Source organism: Habropoda laboriosa, unplaced genomic scaffold, assembly GCF_001263275.1.
Source record: "Habropoda laboriosa isolate 0110345459 unplaced genomic scaffold, ASM126327v1 scaffold89, whole genome shotgun sequence".
Taxonomy (NCBI): domain Eukaryota; kingdom Metazoa; phylum Arthropoda; class Insecta; order Hymenoptera; family Apidae; genus Habropoda; species Habropoda laboriosa.
The window spans coordinates 1,857,120-1,880,628 of record NW_017100263.1 but is presented as its reverse complement, the minus strand read 5'-3'; the positions used below and the strand labels follow the sequence as shown (position 1 = coordinate 1,880,628).

The 23,509-nt window shown below is 37.1% G+C and overlaps 1 protein-coding gene across 13 annotated transcripts in view; it reads left to right on the top strand.

Moving 5' to 3' along the window:
* The window catches only part of LOC108573119 (myosin heavy chain, muscle), a 43,358-nt gene that overhangs the window by 351 nt on the left and 19,498 nt on the right, over positions 1-23,509 (top strand). For 2 of the 13 annotated variants that reach the window (XM_017935498.1, XM_017935497.1), the window contains exons 2-14: positions 2,191-2,612; positions 4,673-4,816; positions 5,950-6,106; positions 6,638-6,864; positions 7,224-7,287; positions 7,632-7,730; positions 11,131-11,234; positions 12,819-12,956; positions 13,679-13,948; positions 18,377-18,547; positions 21,039-21,218; positions 21,964-22,382; positions 22,943-23,060. In XM_017935498.1, coding sequence (XP_017790987.1) covers positions 2,406-2,612; positions 4,673-4,816; positions 5,950-6,106; positions 6,638-6,864; positions 7,224-7,287; positions 7,632-7,730; positions 11,131-11,234; positions 12,819-12,956; positions 13,679-13,948; positions 18,377-18,547; positions 21,039-21,218; positions 21,964-22,382; positions 22,943-23,060 — 2,298 coding nt within the window. In that variant the 5' untranslated portion in view covers positions 2,191-2,405. Of the gene's footprint in view, positions 1-2,190; positions 2,613-4,672; positions 4,817-5,949; positions 6,107-6,637; positions 6,865-7,223; positions 7,288-7,631; positions 7,731-8,294; positions 8,399-9,241; positions 9,346-11,130; positions 11,235-12,818; positions 12,957-13,678; positions 13,949-14,569; positions 14,741-16,595; positions 16,767-18,376; positions 18,548-19,652; positions 19,824-21,038; positions 21,219-21,963; positions 22,383-22,942; positions 23,061-23,509 lie in introns of all 13 variants that reach the window. The other 11 variants (XM_017935495.1, XM_017935487.1, XM_017935494.1 and 8 more) reach the window with 9 other exon arrangements.

Below are 23,509 nucleotides of genomic sequence, written 5' to 3'. Positions count from 1 at the left end.
CTGAAAAAAACATAGTGGAACCTTTCGGATTTCGCGAGTTTCAACGACCGGTGACGTCATTGGTGATGAATACCCGGAAACTAGTGCGACATTACGGTGCTTTCGAATTACAGCAGATCCTGAAAGGAAACAGTCTTCTTATCGTACATATCGTGCGACTCCAGGCACACTTTGATTTTCCATGGTCGACAAGCCTGCCACCGTTTAAACGTTGAATAGTGTGACGTGTAGAAGTTTCAAGTTCCAAGGAATAAGTTTGCATCGCAGCACTTCGCTCTTATTTCTCTTCTGCATTTAAAAGATACACCATTTTTAATTTGCTCGCGACATTTTAACTCCTGTTCCGAGGTCAAGAATTCTTCTTTCGAGAAAACTGTTCTTTGCATAAAATACCCTTCGTTGATCTTTTCTCGCCGATTTACAGAGGAACGTAGCCAGCTGTCGAAAGTGCGCGAACTTTTGAACACGTGATTCGTAAAAGAACCCTGGAGAACGTTAAGGTGTAGTGCGCGCCATCTTGTTCCCGTTGTGCAGTTCCAGAAGCATGTTGCTTTTTTTGGAGAGGTTGGAAATACGGTGTCTCGTTTCAACGACTAGATTGATTTTCTATTTTTAATCGATATTTTTAAACTACTACGTTTCTATTTCAATAGTTCCTGTATATTCTCTCTCGACTGTTTCTTCGCAAAAGGATGAACGTATCTGTACTTTTTTTTCCCTGAAAATTGATAACTATCGTTTCTCTGATCGTTCTCGTTTCTAGGTTTCACGTTTTAGTCAAATTATGTTCAATATCTGACGCATTCCATTCTGCCACTACTCTTTCCTCAGTCTCGTTCTTATTTTTCAAATTCTTACTTCATACGATTGGACTTAATGTTGGAGTTTCGAATATTTAACGATCTTTATTTTTATTCGTTAGTTTACTTTGTTTACTTCTTAAATAAAAATAACTCGATGAAATGGTTGTGGAAAAGTGAAGAGTAAACACTGAATATTACCAATGAATTACAAAAATTAAAGAGCTAGAAGTTGTATCGCAGTCTCCCTTTTTCTTTCTTCCCGTTACACAACATTCGGTTATATCATCGCATCACTTCCTACTGGTTATCGAAAAATACCGTTGTTACGCAATATACATAAAATTGCAATTTTCTAAACTTTTCCCTTCTACATAAACTTATTTAGTCTTGCATACGAAACGGAATTCACCGATTGATATTCCAGTGTCTCGTAGTTTTCAAAATTTTTCAATTGTATATGAGCACTTTGATAGGGGTACATGTATGTAGTTGGGAAAATCAATGAAAATAAATCTACTTGAGAAACACATAATTCCAGTTTACTGCATTTTAAACGAGAAGACTTTCGATAATTAATGCATTAAGTGATCCCTACGTGTATAACTAGAAATTGGCATCAGAGTTACTTCTAATTCTTCAATGTAACAAAAATCGAAACTGAAACTGTTAACAAAATTTGCATATTACACAATAAAATACAAGCATTGAAAACAAATTATTTTATTTACTATCAGTTGACGAATGCGGTATTTTATACTGGCATTGTAATCTTTCTTTTGAAAACCGTACAAATTTCCGCTAATCCTTAATTTAAATTTTACCCAAATTAATTTGTACGGTCTAACGAAAAATTTCTTAGATGTTTTACTACAATAGTGTAGACTGGTAAATATTTGAGGAAATTTGAGGAAAAATAATTCAAAGTAACATTATACATATTAATTTTATAATATATCTCTTCTCACATTTTGTTCACTTTGTAAAGTTTGCACTTCAATATGTTTGGTGCGACAATTCTTCGCCAACGACACAGCTTCTTTGAGTACAGTCACGCTGTTCCAAATACCGAGGAACGCGTTTCAGAAATAAAGAATCTTCTTGTTGGTGAATTTTTTGTCACTTTTGCACTCTGTTTGAGAATTTATAACGATCATTCTTGGAATTTCTTCCGAATAAATAAAGCAGAAAATAAGAAATCCCTTTTCGCAATTTCTAAGGTCCTAAACACCCTCATCTGGATTCATTCCTCGCGAAAAGTCTAGTTAAGAGAATAGGTTCTTGATGACGCAGTAGTAGACTAATAATAGTAGTATAATAGAGATGAAAGGGGGTGCAACAGCGAAACGATCTGCGTAAAACTAATAACAATGGATTGTTTGTAAAACAGGGCCGCCCAGATCGTGCCGCCAGAAGTAGTCCGTCCGCCGCCGAATTCTCCGAAGAACGAGAATAAGAGCGAAGAAACGAAGTAACTAGGAAGTTTCTTCCCACCGTGTGATACGTGGGAAAACGACGACGTAGAAGGCACGTAGACCTTCCTGGGAGCGAGAGGAGAACACGGTAGAGATTCAAAGCGTTTAAGTGAGCAAGAAATAACCGAAGATGCCGAAGCCGAAGGCACAGGAAGGAGATGATCCCGATCCAACCCCCTACCTCTTCGTCTCCCTCGAGCAGAAGAGAATCGATCAGACGAAACCATATGATGCGAAAAAGGCGTGCTGGGTACCCGATGAGAAAGAAGGCTATCTTCTTGGTGAAATCAAGGCAACCAAGGGTGATGTCGTTACCGTTGGATTACCTGGTGGCGAGGTAATTTACCTATCCTCCGATCCTCCTTTCCTACCTTCTCGTCTTTCAATCAAACACTGTTCAACTCTTTCTTCTCATTTATTCTTCTCTTCTCGAAATAATAAGAACACCTCAAATTGCCAACTTCACGGGGTTAAGCAGAAGAGAATTCACTTGCCTCCACGAAAGTTATGAAAAGATTGAAAATAACATTCTTGAACGACAACTGATAATTAATATTATCATTGTTATTAACGAATAGCTAGCTTCTAACTTCTTTCTTTTCCGTTTCAAATTTCGACCGAATCGAACTTTATACTTCAATGAAATTATGAATGGATCATAGGTAATTCGCGAATCATCGAAAAAGGAATTGAATAGTGTTTTCGTCTTTGTCGTATCTTTTATTCCCTGACTATAAATGGATAGAGTTGTAAGTACGCTACAGTGGAGTCTAACAGTAGCATCCCACTGTATAAAAAGAAAGCAAAATACCAGAGCTTCGTCGTATCAGACTGTTCAAACTCTATTTTTGGAGGAGGCAAAAACTGTTCTGTAGCTCTTAGTGCTTGCTATCATCTAACATTCCATTATCGAATTTACTTGTTCCTCTTATCGAACGACATAAAACTAAATAACAAGAGCAGCGCGCGTTGTATCTCACTTACAAATACTTCGAACGTTTTTAAAATTGAAGGATATTTACTAAAGACTGAGGTATACTTCGAAATGGAGCTACTTAGAAGCGTTCAAGATTGCGAAAATTGAATATGACTTTATATTTTTAGCATGTCCTCTTAATATGGATAAATATAATCTACAATCGCGAAGTAAATGAAATTCGAACCATCTAAACTGTCGCGCTTACTTTTCCGGAAATGTTAAGCGTGATGCATAAAGTTTGCTAAATTAACAATTTTTCGTCGATTTCAATGGAATTTTCACACATTATCTGAAGTTTCCGGGCAAAATATAAATAGAAAGAGACGCATCGCGCACATACGTCTCTCTTTCTTTCTCTTTCTCTCCCTGTGCTGCTTTTTCTCTGTATTTTTCGCGATTTCGATGGCAGCGGTTATTTTTACTCGGTGCGGGACATAGCGGTATACGAAATGCCACGGTTCTACATGCTGGATTACATAATGGTTCAGCAAACCCTGCCTTCTCTTCGTCAACCGATGCTGAAATGCTATTGTTAGCACCATCGCTACCATTGGTAATAATAAATTGAAACGTCACTTCACGAAACGCGGGTCGAAATATTTTTAGAACACCGAAAGGGAAACGGAGAGAAACGTACGCGTATGAATATACATATGTACATATATATGAAACAGTATCGGAAGATAGAAACGTGTACCAGGATTATCGATATAGTCAAGGAAAAGTAATATTTACGGATACGTTTTTATATCTTCAAATTCATACACCTTTTTACAAAAGCATTGGAGGTTTACTCAGAGAAACGTACACTGTGTACCGACGCTAGAAATATTTCGCCATTACCATTAGGCAAATTAATTATCGAAGGCGTTTGTAATATTTCAGCACGTTATTCACGATTTTCTATTAGGTTTGAAGAAATTGAAGCTTAATGTTAAACTACTTAATCGAATATTTCATTAATTACGAAATTGCAACTTCATACGTAAATTACTGAATCCTTTTATTGAAGTTACGCGAGTTTCACGTTGAGTTTCAACTGTAACAAAAATACTTGATTATTGCTGCGACTGATCTTAAGGAGAAGAATGTCACATCGTAGAAAATTTTTAACAAGGAGCAAAAATTTGAAGATATAAACGTCTTGTTTGATAAATATCGCGTTACACGATAAGACAGTGTAGAATGAAATATGTAAAAAAGAATACTCGCGCAGACAAAACAATTCCGCAAGGACCAGCTGTCCCAAGTGAATCCTCCGAAATATGAGAAAACCGAGGATATGGCTGATTTAACATTCCTGAACGAAGCGTCTGTGTTGCACAACTTGAAACAGCGTTACTACAGCAACTTGATTTACGTAAGTTCCATTTTTTTTCACTATCATTAATACGAATTTCTTTTTTCCACCGAAATAGACGAAGGACTTCAAAAAGGATCAGCTTCAACAAGTAAACCCACCGAAATATGAGAAATGCGAGGATATGTCAAATTTAACCTACCTCAACGATGCTTCGGTTCTCCACAATTTGAAACAACGTTACTACGCCAAACTTATCTACGTAAGACTATTTCATCCTAGGAGGGTTGTCCTCCTTGGTGATTCCCTCGGCATCGTTTCCACGTTTCTAATTGTTTTCTTTCTACCTCCACCCTCCGCAAAACGGGAACGTTTGTTGGCCATTGGCATGGGAAACGTTGGATAAAGCACTGGAACGTGCCACCACGTTTTTCTCGAACTTTTCTTCATCTCAGAATTGTCACACACCATAAACTATGATTCGAATGAAATTGCATGTTTTGTGCAAACTCGAGACATCAATCAAAGGTATTTTGACGAACCGCAATGTCTCCATTATCCATGGCGTTATGGACAATCATGGACCTTTGAGTCCTGAGGAATTTTTCACTCTCAGATGCATGAACACCTTGATGATTCAAAAACGTCGGCTCAGAAAACACTTGTACGTGCACCGACGTATCATTCTTTTGTCTGAATCGCTTTTCCTGTGTTTTTTCCAAGAAAGTTACGAAAAAAAATTGAATCTTCGTTGTCACTTCTTCGACGTCGTTTTCGCTGTACAAAAAGATAAAACAAACCTGTATACGCGACCAAGTTCTCGTCTCAAGACACGAGATTCTTTCTCGTGAAGAATGCATTGTTTATGTTTGCATTTGTAGTACTGATTTTGCACTAATATGTACGTACATTCGTATGTACATATGTAAGTTTTCAATTGAAAACCAGTGTTGCCCAATTTCTTTAAACCTGCCAAATTGTTTTACGTACAGTTATTAGGTTTAAAATATGCATTAACTTTGTAACGAATGTAACGCAACGTCTGATTGCGTTAAATTACAAAAGAAGCCTATAATTTGTTAGATATCACTGATTTTCGGTTTATGTAAAGTACGGTTTCTGCTCGTCTTACGTCTGTATTGTCGCTTGTAACTTTACTATATCAGTTAACTTCGAGATTGTGAAAGAAATACCGACGAGTAGAAATCATCGGTGAATGTTCCTTTTCATCGTGTATTATACATATATTCATGACCACATTACTGCATTGTACAATATCATTAAGTGATCACATACAAATCTCTTCTTTTCTTTTTTTGAAATTTGTGTTTTCGTGTTTCAATGAATCTCGTTAGTCCGAAACTTTCTTATAGCATGTTCGATTGTTGATTTCAGACCTACTCTGGCCTTTTCTGCGTAGCTATTAATCCCTACAAAAGATTCCCCGTATACACCCAAAGGTGCGCGAAACTTTATCGAGGCAAGAGGCGTAATGAAGTGCCACCACACATTTTCGCCATTTCTGATGGAGCATACGTCAATATGTTAACCAGTAAGTACATTATCGCTACAATAATAATGACACTGGTACTGCGTGCCATAGAAAAAAGAATATATTGCTATTCGAGAAGAAATTTTCCTATTTTCAAATAATCACTTGAATAGGCATGGGTGAATAGGCTGTTCTTATGCCTCAAAAAGTTTGGCGATATTTCAGAAATCCCTTACAGTAAAAACCAAAAAGTTAGTGTTTCTTCAAAAAATTAAGAAACTTTTATAATTTTAATAGATGAATCGATATATAACAGACAGCAATACTACATCAAAATTTCTAATTATAAAAACTTAAATGTATAGTAAAAAATATTAACGCTAACTAAATGCATTAAAATTTATAACAATCAGAAAAGGGAATACATTCGAAAGAATACTACTCTTCCCCATACTATTGCCCATACCTGGATTAGAAGAATAAAATTCAGAATGTGCAAGAGATAAATTGTTGTCAATTTCCGTTCTATTTTTCTGGAATAGAGTATCCCGCAGGTAATAACGCTTTGCGTGTGTATTTATTTCTTAACAGACAGTGAAAATCAATCCATGTTGATCACCGGTGAATCTGGTGCCGGAAAGACTGAGAACACGAAGAAAGTAATTGCGTACTTCGCTACTGTCGGTGCCTCGACCAAGAAAGCTGACGATGCGACCCAAAAGAAAGGTTCTCTAGAAGATCAAGTCGTACAAACCAATCCGGTACTGGAGGCGTTCGGTAATGCCAAGACCGTCCGTAACGACAACTCCTCCCGTTTCGTAAGTTCTTCTTTCTTCTTCCAGTCGGATTTACTTCATTCCACTTACACATGTACTATAACCGTATTCTAGTATTACTACAAATTTTCAATGATTTTCTTATAGAATGAATGAACTTTTCGTGTCAACTCTTCCATTATTATTTTACATTTGATATTCGTAAAATAAGTAACGCATAAAAATAACAGTGCACATTCTCGTCAGATACCTTTAGGCGTTGATAGCAGTCGAAGAGTTAAAACTAGATTCTAATGCATCTAACTGTTTCTAGAATTGTACTTATCGTTCGCTATTTGTCGAATACGTTCTAATTGAAAACTAAGCACAAACGAATTTATCCCTTGTTGTTTATTGAATAGGGTAAATTCATCCGTATTCACTTTGGTCCCTCTGGAAAACTGGCTGGTGCCGATATCGAGACCTGTAAGTTTGTATTTAACAATTCTACTAAATATTTTCTGCAGATTCTCACGATTCAAACTATAGACTTCGATATATATTCTTTCACTGTACACATATAAACAGATCAATTTAGAAAAACACATAGCTGACTTGAATCCGTCGTTGCTCCTTTTTATAACACGTTCGTTAGACGTACGTTTGATTTTATTTCACATCCTTTTGCGTCATAGATACCAAGTTTAATTAAGCAACAATTGCATCAGAGCATTGATTGCTATTCGTGTGTGATGTTGAAATAACGGAAGTTTCGCATGATTTGTCGCACTTGTATTTTTTCTAAAATAGATTTATTCTCTTGTACGTAGATCTGCTGGAGAAGGCTCGTGTCATTTCTCAACAGGCTTTGGAGCGTTCCTACCACATTTTCTACCAAATGATGTCGGGTTCGGTTAAGGGTTTGAAGGGTAAGACCATTCAGTTCGTAACTTAGAAATTACTCGATAACAGAAGAAACAAATTGCGCACAATATAGTAGCACACGATGATACATTTTTAAACAGTGATTTATCCTGTGAGTCGAAGGTTATCTTCGAGACCAAAGAAACAGTCATCGTCGATTTCGATTCTCAGTATTTTCCTTTTTGTTTCCGGCATATTTTAGTAGAACAATCCGATTAGGAAGCTTAGAACATTACGAAAAGCGAGAAATTGAATTTTCAGTTTATTTTCCAGAAGCTAAAGAAGCACCGATTTATCAAACGCGCCTAAATTAGTATTACGTTTTCGATATCGTTGATAGGTAAGAACATTTTCAAAAGAACCTCGAACTCTTCCTGTCCCTTCCTACCATTTTCACATTTACAAATAAGAAGACTTAACACTAGGAAGCAGGAAACATGTCAGATTGCAGCAGAAATGACTTCTGAGCAGTTTAATCTGTTGACGCACGACACCGCATATCAACTGTTGTGGAGCCACCTTGTCCATGTTGTCAAATTTCATACTTGTTTGATCCTCGTTCTATATAGAAATGTGCTGCCTCTCGGACAACGTCACCGATTACTACTTCGTCTCTCAGGGCAAGACCACGATTCCGAATGTTGACGACGGCGAGGAGTGTACTTTGACCGACGTAAGAACCTGACGATCATGCCAGGGCTACGCATCTGTTACCTGTCTCCTCTTTCTTCCTACCCCTTGCTATACCCGCCGCCAATACTTTTTTATAGCTTCTTTTGTTGTTATGACTTGTTCGATTTTCTACATTCCTTCCTCTTGAGTTTCTTTGACTGTTCGCCGTTTGTAGAAGTAGGATGGACAGTGTTTAGTTGAAATGTTTCCCGGGGGAAAGAGAAATACCAAGGTTGCGTTTCGTTTAATTCACCTCTAGATTTTGAAAATTTATTTCCCAAATGAAATTGTTAACAGCGACCTTTGTACTTTTCTCGAATAGTAGAACCTGTGTTACTTTTAATAAGGACCTCTTTAACTACAACACTTCTCTAAATCTGTAGTTAAATATCCTACAGGAGAGATTAAAAAAAAAAGAAAGAGGTGCTAAACGAAGAAACGGTATTTCAGACAACTATACCGCACCTTATCCCTAATACTGTGATTAATGGAAATCCTCATTAGATAAAACCATATTCCTGAATTGTCAAACCATTTCTATTCAAGAGAATAATCAAAATTTGTTGTACGTGTAACTGAACACTTTTATTATTTCTTTTTATGTACGAGACATTTCAGGAAGTGTGTTTTCCGAGACAACTTTTGTAGTACAAGTTGCTCAACTTTAACCTTCCAATGATTTACTAGGCGATTTTTTCTACAAAATCGTCCTCTTCCAAGGGGAGTTGACATACGAACGAGTCCTTGTAGATACATTCCGAAGGAAAGCCACCAGGAAACATGGCACCCTCATTTGTGGTTAATACCTGCATGTTTTTTTTGTTTTCTTCTTGGTCCACTGTAGAAATGTTGCTGCTGAGCAACAACGTCCATGACTACTACTTTGTATCGCAAGGCAAGACGACTATCCCTGGCCTCGATGACGGCGAGGAACTTTTAATTACCGATGTAAGTGTGCTTCCTTTCGACCGGTCAAGCACTCTTCTCTGGAATATTCGAGATTGAATCATTCGTGCAAATATCGTTACAGTGAAAATGGGAGAAGTTCAATTTCTTATATTTCGCATCTTGAATATAAGTGATTCCATCTTGAAAATTCCTAACGATTTCCTCTTTATGTCACTTTATGTACCTTACTGCCTATCTGTTCTTTCTAGCGAAATGAGGCACTCTTCAAGCTTCTTATTGTTATTGTTTTTGGTTTTAGTAATACTTTAGTGATACTTGTGCTGAGATTTATCACTGTTTGCCGTATATTCTCTCTCTCTCTCTCTCTCTCTCTTTCACTCTTTCTCTCTTTCTCTTCATCTATTTATTTCAGCTCATCGATGCGCATCATTTTTTATTAAAAGTGTAACAAATTCATATTCTTTTTAACAGCATATACAATAATGTTAGCAGCAAGAACGGCCACAACAGAAGACTTATCGTTTTCGCTTCTAATTCTTTAATCTGTATTCTCTTCTTTATTTCTCTTTCTCATTGTTCTTACTCCTTTCCATCTCTCTCTCTCTCTCTCTCTCTCTCTTTCACACTGTCTTATCTTTCTTTTCTCTTTCCTCTCTATTGCTCTTCTTCTTTCAGCCTCTTCTTCTTTCAGCCTGTCGCAAATCATTTGGCACGCGTCCATTTTTTCCTCTTTCGCGCGCATCTTGCAATCGCTCGCGAATACCTTGCAATAATGTTCAACATTACGATTGCCGTTCGGTATAATTAAAACGAAGGATAGATAATGTTTGAATAGAAGTAACAACGTTAGAGATTAGTCCTGATGATGAAGTGGAATTATAAAAGTGCAAGGTGTGATCGAGGGCGATTGCAAGTAGTAGCGTCGCAATGATACAACGCTCGTAAAGCAGACAGCTTGAAAATTGAACAAAATAATGCAGAATTAACCCTGCTGAGCAACCGGATCGGGGACTATTGGTACATTAGCCAGGGTAAGACCAGAATTCCGGGAGTCAACGACGCCGCGGACATGGAAGAAACGGACGTAAGTCCAACCCCAGGGTGCAGGAAAAATTTCGGTAAACTTTCCATCACCTTGCCAAGATTTAACAGGAATAATTGAATTTCGTATTCCTCGAGTCAGATCGTTGTTTGTTTCTTTTTAGTAAAATGGATAGAGTTCAAGGTGGTAGTAAAGTTGGGCCGAGGTTTTCGTCACCCTTTTTTTGCCGCAATCGGGGCGCGGGGAGATTGGGGGAGGAAAGAAATTCTTTCATTCGAAATATTTTCACTCGAACTAGAGAAAATCGAACCCCCAGGGTACCCGCTCCCCGATCAGCTCCGACTCACTTTTCTCTCCTATTGCGCCAATATCGCTCTACTGCAGCATCCGGACAGCAACAACAACAACCGGAAATAGTAATTGCTTCTGATCGATAAGGAATTCATTCGTCTGCAGTGTGTTTCTCATAGGAGATAGAATCAGTTCGAAGATCAACGAATGCTCTTCGTTTTCCTAACTATTAAAAGAAACAGAAAAAGGTCGATCTTCGACGTTTCAGTTTTAGTAATACCGATTACGAAGACAAATAACAGTGTACGAAATCCAGCGTTCTAGATTCGGCAATCGGCTCACCGAAAGACTTTCTTTTTAAGAGAAATCATCATCGAGTAAAGCAATACATGATATAAAGGAAATATTTGTTTAGGACCTGCGACTACCGAGTAATTTTCAGATTCAGACTAGCTTAAACTATAATTTGTTTTCTTCGAAATGCTTCACAGACATGTGTTTCTTGTCCAACAACATATACGACTATACCAACGTGTCTCAAGGAAAAATCACGATCCCGAACGTCGACGACGGCGAGGAATGTCTGCTGACGGACGTAAGTCCCTTGAAAATGGATTCGCGAACCCATTATGTTTTCTACGTACTTCCGTACGAACTTCCATTGTTCCATATATTCTTTGTCATGAACTTTGTCCCTTTCTCTGTAAATATTACAGTGAATAACTATACGTACTTGAATTTCTATAGAATTTTCCTCTTTTTCATGTGGATAAAGACGACAAATAGTAACGAATTCAATTCGATCTATATTGCAACAGTTTAATTAAACTGTTTATATATAGTTTCATGAAATTTTTCTAATTTCTCTAAACATTGTTTTGCCGATTGAAACTTCGTAAGATTTCGTATTCAGATTATTGTTAGAATACATCAAAAGGGCTTTTGCTTAAATATCGAAATTTCGAAATCTTTCGTTACTATTCACCATTGGGACTCCATGTACATAAACGTTGATCCCCCCCTTTACGTCTTTTCTACAATTGTTTACGCGAATCCAGTTTTTAACCCGGCCGTATGTATGAAACGTGGACAATCGTTTGTTCCTTATTACTTCAGCAGCAATGAAGTTGCTTCAAAGACGATTGTTTCATTGATACACTTGTATGAACCCGTTAGAAATGATACCCAAACATCGTATTGTTTCTTTGTACAGTGCCCTTCTAAATATTGTGACGATGACAAATGAAAATTCCCATAGTAGTTTGTTCACCTGTAATCCTGATAGACGTAGCAGTTCCAATCCTGTTGATAACTTGTTGAAAAAGAGACGCTGCCTCGAGATGGAAATTCTCGACGGTTGGAGAAGACGTCGGTGACGGACCTCAGTGTAGCGGTTCGTTTCCGACTTCAGCCTCGAAGCAAAGCCGAAATCGAAGTGGGTAATAACTCCGGACCTGAACAAATTGAATCTCTTCAGGAACCTTCTCCCAAAAGGATGTGTCATAAAATCGAACGTGAATCCTTGTTTTTCGTGCTACGAAGGAGGCAATTCGCAAGTGTGCAAACCGAGCGATCGAAACCGAAAGAGACATTGATCCTCCTTCGTGATCTTCTTCAACTTTTTCTCTCTTTTATCTATTTTTTCTCTTTTCACCTCAGTTTCACGGAGTTTCTGATTTTTTGTCCGGTACGAAACAGTAAGCTTAGGTAGAAGTGACTACATAATACAAGCTCTGCTTCTGCTTTTTCATTTCCTTTTTTGGTTTAAATCCAAGCTTCTTTGATCAATTTTCATCGGCTTTGCATAAAACAACAATATTGCTTACAGCATAAAGAACATCATATACATTTGCTATCGATGGTAATCATACTTTCGCAGAAATGTTCCCTGCCATTCTCTCAGATTAGTAATATCTCTAGAGAAGCCGTCCAGTAAAACCTCCACCTTCACGCTTTATTTCTGTCGTTATTTCTACCGTCCTTGTGTGTTTTCACTAACAATAATTCATTATTTTTCTACCAACAAAAGCTGTATTACCGTATCAGAAGTATCGTATTAGAATTTTCATACGAAACCGATGCACCGCGTTAACGTCAAATGCACAAGTTCATCGTGTTTTGTCGACTTCTGATACGACATTATACGTAACAATTTTTAATTATTCCTTTTTAACGACAGCAAGCCTTTGACGTACTGGGCTTTACCCAAGAGGAGAAGAACGACATCTACAAGATCACCGCAGCTGTCATGCACATGGGTGGCATGAAATTCAAGCAAAGGGGTCGTGAAGAACAGGCTGAAGCCGATGGCACAGAGGTACTTATCCTGTTCATTATTTACTACTACCTAGTCAACTGTCAAAGATAATGAACATTATCCTATTATCCTCATTTTAGCCTATTAAATTTAGCCCAATTATGGCGTTTGTTTCGTGGATTTGTTATTTATTTAAAAGCAAAGTACAGTTCAGTCTTGGAAATAATCTTCATCACTTTCTATACATTTATTCCATTTCTCAGGCAGTTGGCGAATTCCCTTTCGAAAAAATGATGGCGGTTTCGAACGTATAATATCAGCAATTCTATTATTGACATCTTCGTATGTTTGGAATTTTGAATCGGTTAGATGGTGCTGAAGCGAAAGAAAGGGATAACAGTCTGAGGAATAAGCCGCAGGAGGCAGAATTTCCCATCCCAAAGACCTTTCGCTTCAAGAGCACATTTTTTTAAGTTGAAATGCAAAAAGGATGCAGTGTCTAATATGCTGTTTATGTCATTAGTCACATCGAGTCCGATAGTGTTTTGTTTTGCTAATAGAAGCAACTTCAGAACTCTAACTAAAGGGAATTGTTACAGCTGATTAATCGCAAGGGCCACGAATTGATTTGTACACCCAATATAATACGTAATTTTTCATGATTTTCACTTTCCCAATTCATTACTAAGCACACAAAATTTCGTGCAAAATGATAGAGTAACTTTGTTCCCTCTTTTGCCGTTCATTCAGAATTAATCACGAGGAAATCTTTTATCTCGTAGGATGGTGAACGTGTCGCTAAACTGCTTGGTACCGACTGTGCCGACCTTTACAAGAACTTGTTGAAACCAAGAATTAAGGTCGGTAACGAGTTCGTAACGCAAGGTCGTAACAAGGATCAAGTAGCGTACTCCGTGGGTGCTATGTCGAAAGCCATGTTCGACAGGCTGTTCAAGTGGCTGGTGAAGAAATGTAACGAAACATTGGACACGCAACAAAAGAGGCAACATTTCATTGGTGTACTGGATATTGCTGGTTTTGAGATCTTCGACGTAAGTTTCTTTCAGTGCATAACATACACATGATATACACTCTATCTAGTACAAATATTCTCGTTGACGATTTCCTAAAGTCTACTTGAAATTTTTCTTACACAAATACACCTATACACGAGTACATATGTATGAAGAGACATTCCATTTATTGAACACTTACCATATAGATATATGCACACGAATAATCGTCAACATAATTTGTTACTAGCTCTGAAAGTAACAGACTGTTTATTTCGACATACTTTCAGCACTATACTGTCACATTAACAGCAAATGTTTCATTGATTGTGAAACTTTACCAGTGTTTTCAGTGACATAGTAATTACGATAAACCGTCACACAGTCAATCGAATCATCTGCTGTGCAATGTGATAAAAAGACAATTATTTCCAAAAGCAGAGTTGACAATCAACTATAGAATACATAAATTCTTATCTCTACACTTAACAAACGCAAAGTATTTCTTCAATTCTAAAGGGAAAAAAGACTACGTGTCGCGTGTTCAGAAATTTCATCCCGCAATGCGTTTGCCGAATCGCTTGAAAATTAGTTTCTGCCTTTGATTTGCAAAATCTCCGGTCACTTCTGAAATATCCTACATTTCATTTCGTTCTTCAGTATAACGGTTTCGAGCAACTGTGTATCAACTTTACCAATGAGAAACTACAACAGTTTTTCAACCATCACATGTTTGTACTTGAGCAAGAGGAATATAAGAAAGAGGGTATCGTCTGGCAATTTATTGACTTCGGAATGGACTTGGCTGCCTGTATCGAACTAATCGAGAAGGTAGCCCCGTGTAAAAGTCTTAGAAATTTTGGTTTCTCTGATTATGTCTTTGCTATAGATTATCCCCCGTGTTGTGTTCTCTTTTTGCAATGGACTTGATTTTATGTAAGAAATTCGTTCAGAATATTCTCCCCTGATCTCATTAGGAGATTTCAACTTGGTGTCATCCCATTTAGAAATGTGTTGTTTCCGAACATCCCCGTTCAAAATTGTTTAAACGTTGTGTGCATATTTTTCTCTAGATGAAATCTTTAATATTTGTAAATACATTTTGTTTGTGATCGTTTTTTAATAGTTACTTCGAGCTCGTTTTTTGGCGATTTTCAACTTGGAATTCGTCATGCACAGAGAATAGTACTCACGTTTTATAATGTTCCCTTCAATTGTGTACTAGTTCCTAATATTATTAATTCACGTGGATGTATACCCTTATTCTTCTACGACAGCTAACATCCTCAAATGAATCGTCTCTTGGTGTTATTAGTTTCCCCTCGAACTGTTTCCTTGAAGTTTCTTCTGGCACGTTTATCGTGTAATCAGCATCTCCGTGTATTATTGAAAAAATGCATGTATGTACATAGGTACAAAATTTTGGAATTTTTCGATAGAAGAAATGTTTACACGTAAAGCATGATCGCCCCTTTGGTCTACTCATAATACCGAGCACTTCGTGATAGCATGATTGTAATATACACATAGGTCACAGAGATACTGGTATTTTTATGTAAAAGACACTGGTAAGCAACAATTGAACTTTCGACGGATGTCGTCATTGTTGTCCTCGTTATTTTATCCTTGTCTGATCGTTTTTCTCAGCGTCGTCATCATACTTTCGTCGTAAGCAGTAAAAACAGTGGACTTCACGCTAAGTAGATTGTAATTCTTGATTAATGGTAATTGATTAACATTTTGAAAGTATGTATGGTAGATATTTAACTGTCCATCGAGGAACAGGACGGTGTATTCGTCTGAAAAATCGTCTGAAGGTAGTTTGTTGCCAGTAGTATTTGAAAGTAGACTAATACATATATTGAAAGTTTAGTCGTGAAAAATGTTAGACGAAAGCGATTACGAAGGAAAAGTGTATGAAAACACATACGTACGAAACAATGAAAAGGTCGTATTACGCTTTTCTCTAACAAACAGTAGTGTTTTGAAATTCCTTTGTATTTAGATTCAAATATCTGCAACAGCAATCGAACAATAATTTAGAACGTAATATTCGGGAAATACGAATTTTCCAAAATGTTATTATACCTACGTGAAATACTGTCGGGAAAGTTAAATCTCGTAGTAAAGTATCGAATGAAAGTTTCTCTTTTTGAGCATTGAAATTACAAATCGTACAAACAAATTCATTTGTTTAATCACGAGTGCAAATATTTGAATGTATTGCCCAACTCAGTACTTCTTCCGTAAATAACACCACCAAATAGAATTTGTAAATTATTTCTTATGAATTCAAGGAGTCACTTTTGAGACAAAGTGTTTGCGACAAACCTACTTATATGTCAAGCAGGTCAATTGAGAAATTAATATGCGTATAGATCGGGACAATGAAATTTCAATTATTCGATCGATAAACTTGATGAAATAATTTTTGATTACACGGCGACGTAATTTTCACGTGTATCGAGTTGTCAGTTTGAATAATTGATCGGTTGACCTGTCAAACTATTGACATCTGATTGATTGACCTACCCAATTGATCACCGTCGCAATCAAGACTGTTTAGAAACGAGGGTAAAGCTTATGGTAGTAATGCATTAAGTAACGTCCAAAAATACAGAGACAGAGAAACATGATACAGTTGTATACACAGACGAAAAAGCATGCCTGATTGTTGCTCGAACAGTTCAACAGCTTCGAGCAGCTCTGCATCAACTTCACCAATGAGAAGCTCCAACAGTTCTTCAATCATCACATGTTCGTCCTTGAACAAGAAGAATATACGAAGGAGGGCATTCAGTGGGAGTTCATAGACTTTGGCATGGACCTCCTCGCATGTATTGAACTGATCGAGAAGGTACAAAAAGTCGATTGAATCGATCGAATGGCAACGGACAAGTGACGGATCCAGCCATAAAAACAAATGAACAGAACATGAGAATGCAACATAAGGGTTCATGAAAAGACCAGTTGGATCCTTAGTATAACGCAAAACTTAACGCTTCTTACAACAATTGCAATAGTGATCGTCCACTGTTTTCTTGAATTGGTCGTAAACACTATTCGTGATCTTTTCCCCCTTTTGTATTGTTCTTTGTTCAGTCGTGTGATTTCTCGTTTCAGTGAAAAGCAAGTAATCTTTCTTCTCGCTTAGGCATTTTACGTCACTTCTCATTTTATTCCACCTTAAATCCCGTAATATTTTAAATCGTTAATCACGTGTATATTTTTTTTTTTTTGTTTTTATTGGAACTGCAAACTGTGTCCATTAGACATTCCCTTTTATACGTGCGGTGCGCTGTTTTTTCCAGCAGAAAAGAAAAGAATTTATATTTTTTCTTTCGAGGAAGATAATTACTGATAGAAAACTTCTGACTTGAGAAAAATATTGCAGATCAATATTTTATATAAGAGGATACACTTGATTTCGCGAAATTCGTTGTTTATTTTTGAAAGACTATTTTTTCTTATTTTGTCTTATTTATATTGTTTTCATAATCCGTTGAACCACAAGACGATGTTAATTCTGAAATTGACACGGGATTTTGTGTTTTACAGTCGCTATCAAAAACCTTGATACAATTTTAAATCATTTCTAGAAAATGATGAATTCACTTCATTACCTTTAAACTTCTTGATTATTTTGCACTTTGACACAGAAACAACGAAACAATCGTATAATTAAGCACACTTGTATCCTCACGAATAAGAACACTCCTTTCATGCACGGAGTTCAATATATTTACATTTATGGACAGAAAGTATCAAATGAAATGAAGTTCGATTTTAGTACCTCCTGCATGAAATAAAACGCCTTTGAAGCTTTCAGAGATAAAATTCTAACTAAATCCAACATGTGGAACAACGTTGGTCGTATACGTTGATATTTAAATTCAGTATGTTGCAAGAAAATGAACGAAAGGAAATTTATCGTACAATTAATAGATTTATTTAGTCCAATTTCAATTCATAGATTAATAGGATATACGGAAACTTTTACGAATATTAGTAGAGAATTAGTTAGAAATGATCGTTATTTGCAATGAATTCCTTTGCAGAGAATATCAACAGTTACATTAGTATTTTATAATAAATAATCCATACTGTATAATACACTATAATTTTTTAACAATGTAAGCAATAAGATATGCAAAGATAAGGGAATTACTTCTTTTCTGTATCCTAATGGAACTCTAGCGTAACGTAGGACAGTTTCTCTTCGTAAATAGGTCAATGAAAGCTACAAAGGCGGAAAACAAGAATTAGGTCAGGAAATTTCATTGTAAACAATTGGTCTTACTCTACTGATTGTTCTTTTTTCTCCCTTTGTTTTTTCTGCCCCCCTTCTCGCTCTCTCGCTCTCTCGCTCCGTATCTCCTACTCCCTTTTGTCACTCTTGGTCCTATTTCATTCGTCACGCTGTGTCACACGCTACTCTCTGCGCGCGTTGTGCTGTAAATGCAACAGTACAACGGCTTTGAGCAGCTCTGCATCAACTTCACCAACGAGAAACTGCAACAATTCTTCAATCACCATATGTTCGTACTCGAACAAGAGGAGTACAAGAAAGAAGGCATCGACTGGGAGTTCATCGATTTCGGCATGGACTTGGCTGCTTGTATCGAACTGATCGAGAAGGTATTCTCATAATTTTCTCAGAGAAAGGAAACAAAGAAACCTAAGAATGGAAATGAAAAAAAAATTGGAGAAGAAACCAACGAGTCCTGACTGATGGAGACAACTATCGGTGTTTGCCGAGAGCTTTTGATTGAAAAAGGAATCAGAACCCTTTGATTGGTCGTCAGTGTTATAGTAGTAGATTGGTCCACATTTGATTCACGCTTATAAACAGTTGGACGCTTGTTTCATTTTTGTATTGTACTTCTGGACATTTCTTTATTTTTATTCGTGTTCTTGCTACAACCACTGGGAACAAAGGTACTCGATACGTCTACCTTCTTGCTCTTCGTTTCACTTCACCTTGCTTTACCTTGTCTCATTTGTTTCTCTCTATTCACCCATGTAACGGCACCGATGTCGTGCCGCTTGTCGACCCCTACCTTTCGTATCGACAAAGATCGTCGACTGTGAAGGACAAGATTTCTAGGACACGGTTCGTGATTGTTATTCGTATATCATAGTACGGAACTTCTGTAGATAAAATTGTTTAATTAAGCGGACGGATGAATAAACGAAAAAGTTTTGTAACATTTGTTAACGAACCGAGCTCGAACAGGATACTACGATAGTATCGAATATCGTTATTACTTGAAATCAGTGCTAGTCCTTAAAATTTATTACGAAGCCAAAGTTGATCGATGCGTAATCGATGAACTTTGCGTTCTTTTATAATTACTATCGATTAATCAATTCACATTTATAAACTTATACCATCTTACATGATCCTTCATAGGCTCACTTCGAATCTGAGTTGCAAAAAGAAAGCAGCATACTTGTTGGTTTCCTGCATTGAGGAATTGATGAAGGAATAATAATGGAACTACCAATTATAGAAAATATTCAGTTTCGAAATGAGTCAAATAAGTTACAAAACATAATGTATAACTTATGTTGTGCTTATACAACCCCCCTTATGTGTCTGTATTCCGTTCCTATGAAAAGACAAAGAAACGGTCAATAAGGAACCCCCGTTGACAATTTATAGTATAAGCAGCATTAATGACAGCTGTCTTATACCTCTGTTTTCTGTTCCGTTGCTTTTCCCTTCCTTGGCCTCGAGCAGTTCAACAGCTTTGAGCAACTTTGCATCAACTTCACCAACGAAAAACTTCAACAATTCTTCAATCACCACATGTTCATTCTCGAACAAGAAGAATACAAACGTGAAGGAATCGAGTGGACTTTCATTGACTTTGGCATGGATCTTCAACAAACGATTGATCTGCTTGAGAAGGTATTGTTACGTCGTCATATGAAAGACCAGGAACGAAAGGTCGACAGATTCGAACGCTCGATCCCTGCAAATGAAACTATAGTCGCGGAGGGAACAACATTTCGCAATTGAACAAAGATCTTATCAGCATGCAAATATGATCAGCTGCTCTCGTTTATTGCTCCGTTCAAACTAACCCTTCTCACAGGTTCATTCGTCTCATACTGCAACATTACTCTTTCATACGCTTGTTCGTTCACTACTTATTGGTATCTAGGTGTCTCGTCAAGTTCCAAGGAGATCCATTAAACACACGAACAACAGAAACTAGACGAGTCACCTTGTTTCTTTGCATGCTTATTATGAAGATCATTCGAACGTTCATTTCGTGAACGAATAACCGCAGCGTAACAATTTCATTGTCACACGTTGCTTTTCCAACAAGAAAATTGCGACGTAAAAGGTACTATCGAATTTGACTTTAGACTTGTAGAAAACGACCAACTGGATATAAAGGTAAAAACATGGATACGTGATCGTGTTATTGATCAAGGACAACGACGAACACCAAAACTATAACCGGACAATTGATGCTTGCAAGCTTTCCTTGTTTTTCGTGTTACGCCAGCATGTATGTGTGTTCATAATTGTGTGATTTTATCGGTAAGTAAACAATATTACATTAACCATGTGAAATTTTTGATCGATCTTCAAAATGTAGCAGATATAATTCAATTGTAATATCACCGACTCGACGAAACTCTCGATAACATACAGCGAAGTGCAAATTTGCGAAGATCTATCGATCAATTTCCATTGTATTATTTTACGATAAATATTTTCAGAACGATGTATTATTTGTCATTCACTATCAGAGAGTGCGACTTTACTACACGTTACGATAATAATCGAGAGTACCGCTGTTTTAAACGTAGACTGATCTAACTAATCGATTAACTTTCGTGAAAACGTAACGTGATGACAATTGTAGAGACAGTATTTCGATTGATGTGCACTGAAAATGAAAATTTTGACAAGAATCACTTCGACGTAATGCCTGTTTAAAAGTTGTCCACAAAGAAATTCCGTATTACGTGTAATTTATTTTCGAAATGACTATTTTCCTATCGTTCGATCATCAATAAGTTACGTTTCCAAAGACACCGTCACTCTCGAAAATTCTGTTAGGATAACATGTACAAAGGCTAACACTTGTATTATTGCGTTTGAACACAGCCTATGGGTATTCTGTCCATTCTTGAAGAAGAGTCTATGTTCCCGAAAGCCACCGACAAGACATTCGAGGAGAAATTGAACAATAATCACCTTGGTAAAAGCCCTAACTACTTGAAACCCAAACCACCGAAACCAGGCCAGCAAGCAGCTCACTTCGCTATCGGCCATTATGCCGGAAACGTACGTTACTTTTCATTCTTACTCTTACTTAATTACAACGATATCTGTTTCATTTTATCAGTGTTGTAGATAAAAGGAATTACACATCGATGACAAGTTTCTTTGTGTAACCATTTATTGGATTGTCAGGAAAACCCGTGTCAATTTTCGAGTAAACGAGTAAATTCCATATTTTACAGCAACAATTTCTTTGTTCTGTAAGATATGTACAGTTTTGTTCTGCATCTTTTCGCTGTATTTCCGGTCACTTCAAAATTCCATTGTGCCGAAAACTTTGTTTTTTTTTTTTAATATTCTTCAAGATCGAAATTTCTCTCTCTAAAGCAAGCCATCTGCGAACAATTTTTCTGATAGACTATTTTCTCCGTAAATATTACATACCTCGTTTGATGTTTCAGTAGTACATTTCCCTTTTTGATAAAAGAAAACCATTAAGTGTCAGAAATGTACCTACTCTATTTTCTTCCATCTTCAAAACAGTATAACTCTGATAAGAAACTAACAATTGTAACGAATAGACTTTCAAAGGACACGTGAAAAAATAATCTTCCAGAATATACATATATTAACCTCATGTTTTCATCGAGTTTTACGTTCTGACGTATTCAAACAACTAACGTATCGAAAATTGACACGAACTTTCCGGACTCTCTCTCTCTCTCTCTCTATCTTTCGTTAAATTCAATAGTTTCAAAAGCTATATTATTCGTTTGAATGCAATGCTAAAGAAGTGGTTGAACAACAGGTACCATACAACATCACGGGTTGGCTGGAAAAGAACAAGGACCCGTTGAACGACACCGTAGTCGATCAATTCAAGAAATCCGCCAACAAACTGTTAATCGAGATCTTCGCTGACCATCCTGGACAGTCTGGTGATGCCGGTGGTGGCGGTGGCGGCAAAGGTGGACGTGGTAAGAAGGGTGGCGGTTTCTCAACGGTATCGTCCTCCTACAGGGAACAGTTGAACAACTTAATGACAACTTTGAGAGCCACCCAACCCCACTTCGTCCGTTGCATTATCCCCAACGAGATGAAGCAACCGGGTGTCATAGATTCTCATCTTGTCATGCATCAGCTGACTTGTAACGGTGTGCTTGAAGGCATCCGTATCTGTCGTAAAGGATTCCCCAACAGAATGGTGTATCCTGACTTCAAACTACGGTAAGAATTTGCATTCCTTTTTGCACATACATTCCAAAATTATTTCACGAGATTCGGAATTATTTGAAAACTTCAATTCCTTCGAATTGTCTTACCTTGATCGTTTCAAACGTTCTAAACATTACAGAATAGTAATAATAAACAGCAATGTGCAATTCGTTTATTCCAAATGTTGATAATTGCAAAGTGAAAAATTACAATTAAACATTTTGTTGCCTCTTCAAGTAGACGTATTAGATTCTTCGATAATTCCGAAACGTTTAATTTTATTATTTAGCACTCTTCGAACTTATTGTTAGTTTTACAGATTTGCAATAGTCCTTACGATTCCCCTTACATTTTACTTAGTTGCAACGTTCTACGTTAGGTATTAGTGTTATAATCGATTGACGCTCCGACAGACTGTTGAATAATTTGTCGAAACAAGCTTGTGAAAAGTACAGAAAAGAAACACAGACAAACATGGTTAACCGTGAAAACGAGAGTAGATGGAGAATTAGAGACGTTCGAATACAAATGATTTCATTATAAAATGATTCTTTTATATTGTGATCATACAGTTACATGATCTTAGCGCCGGCCGCGATGGCCGCTGAGTCGGACCCAAAGAAGTCCGCTCAAAGGTGTTTCGAAGAAATCGGCCTTGATCCAGACAGCTACAGGATTGGTCACACTAAGGCTAGTTGCACACCCCCGAAAGAACTTTTTCTTGGATTTTATGCCTTTCTTCGTGTCCATCGTAGAATATTATCGTCTTGTGCAGAAAAAGAACTTTAGTACAAAGATCCCCCCGTAACAAGTAGGATACTGCCCTGAAATCTCTCGTGCTGCTTCAACGATGATCCTTAAATGTTTCAAATTCGATCGTTCAATATTTTTAAGTTGTACTTATATATGTTACGTTTTATTTCATACGTATTATTTTTATTTCCATTCTTTCAGTTATTACTTAGTGCCTTAATATTACCTTTCGGTTGCAATTTCGTTTGGATCATATTTTCACTTCTTCGATTCGTTCAATTATAGTTCACGTTTCTTCGAATGATCGAACGTTGATCGAGCGTTTTCAGGCGTATTCAACTGAACCCGTGGAAATGTTCTGTACTCTTTTCACTGAACAACAAACC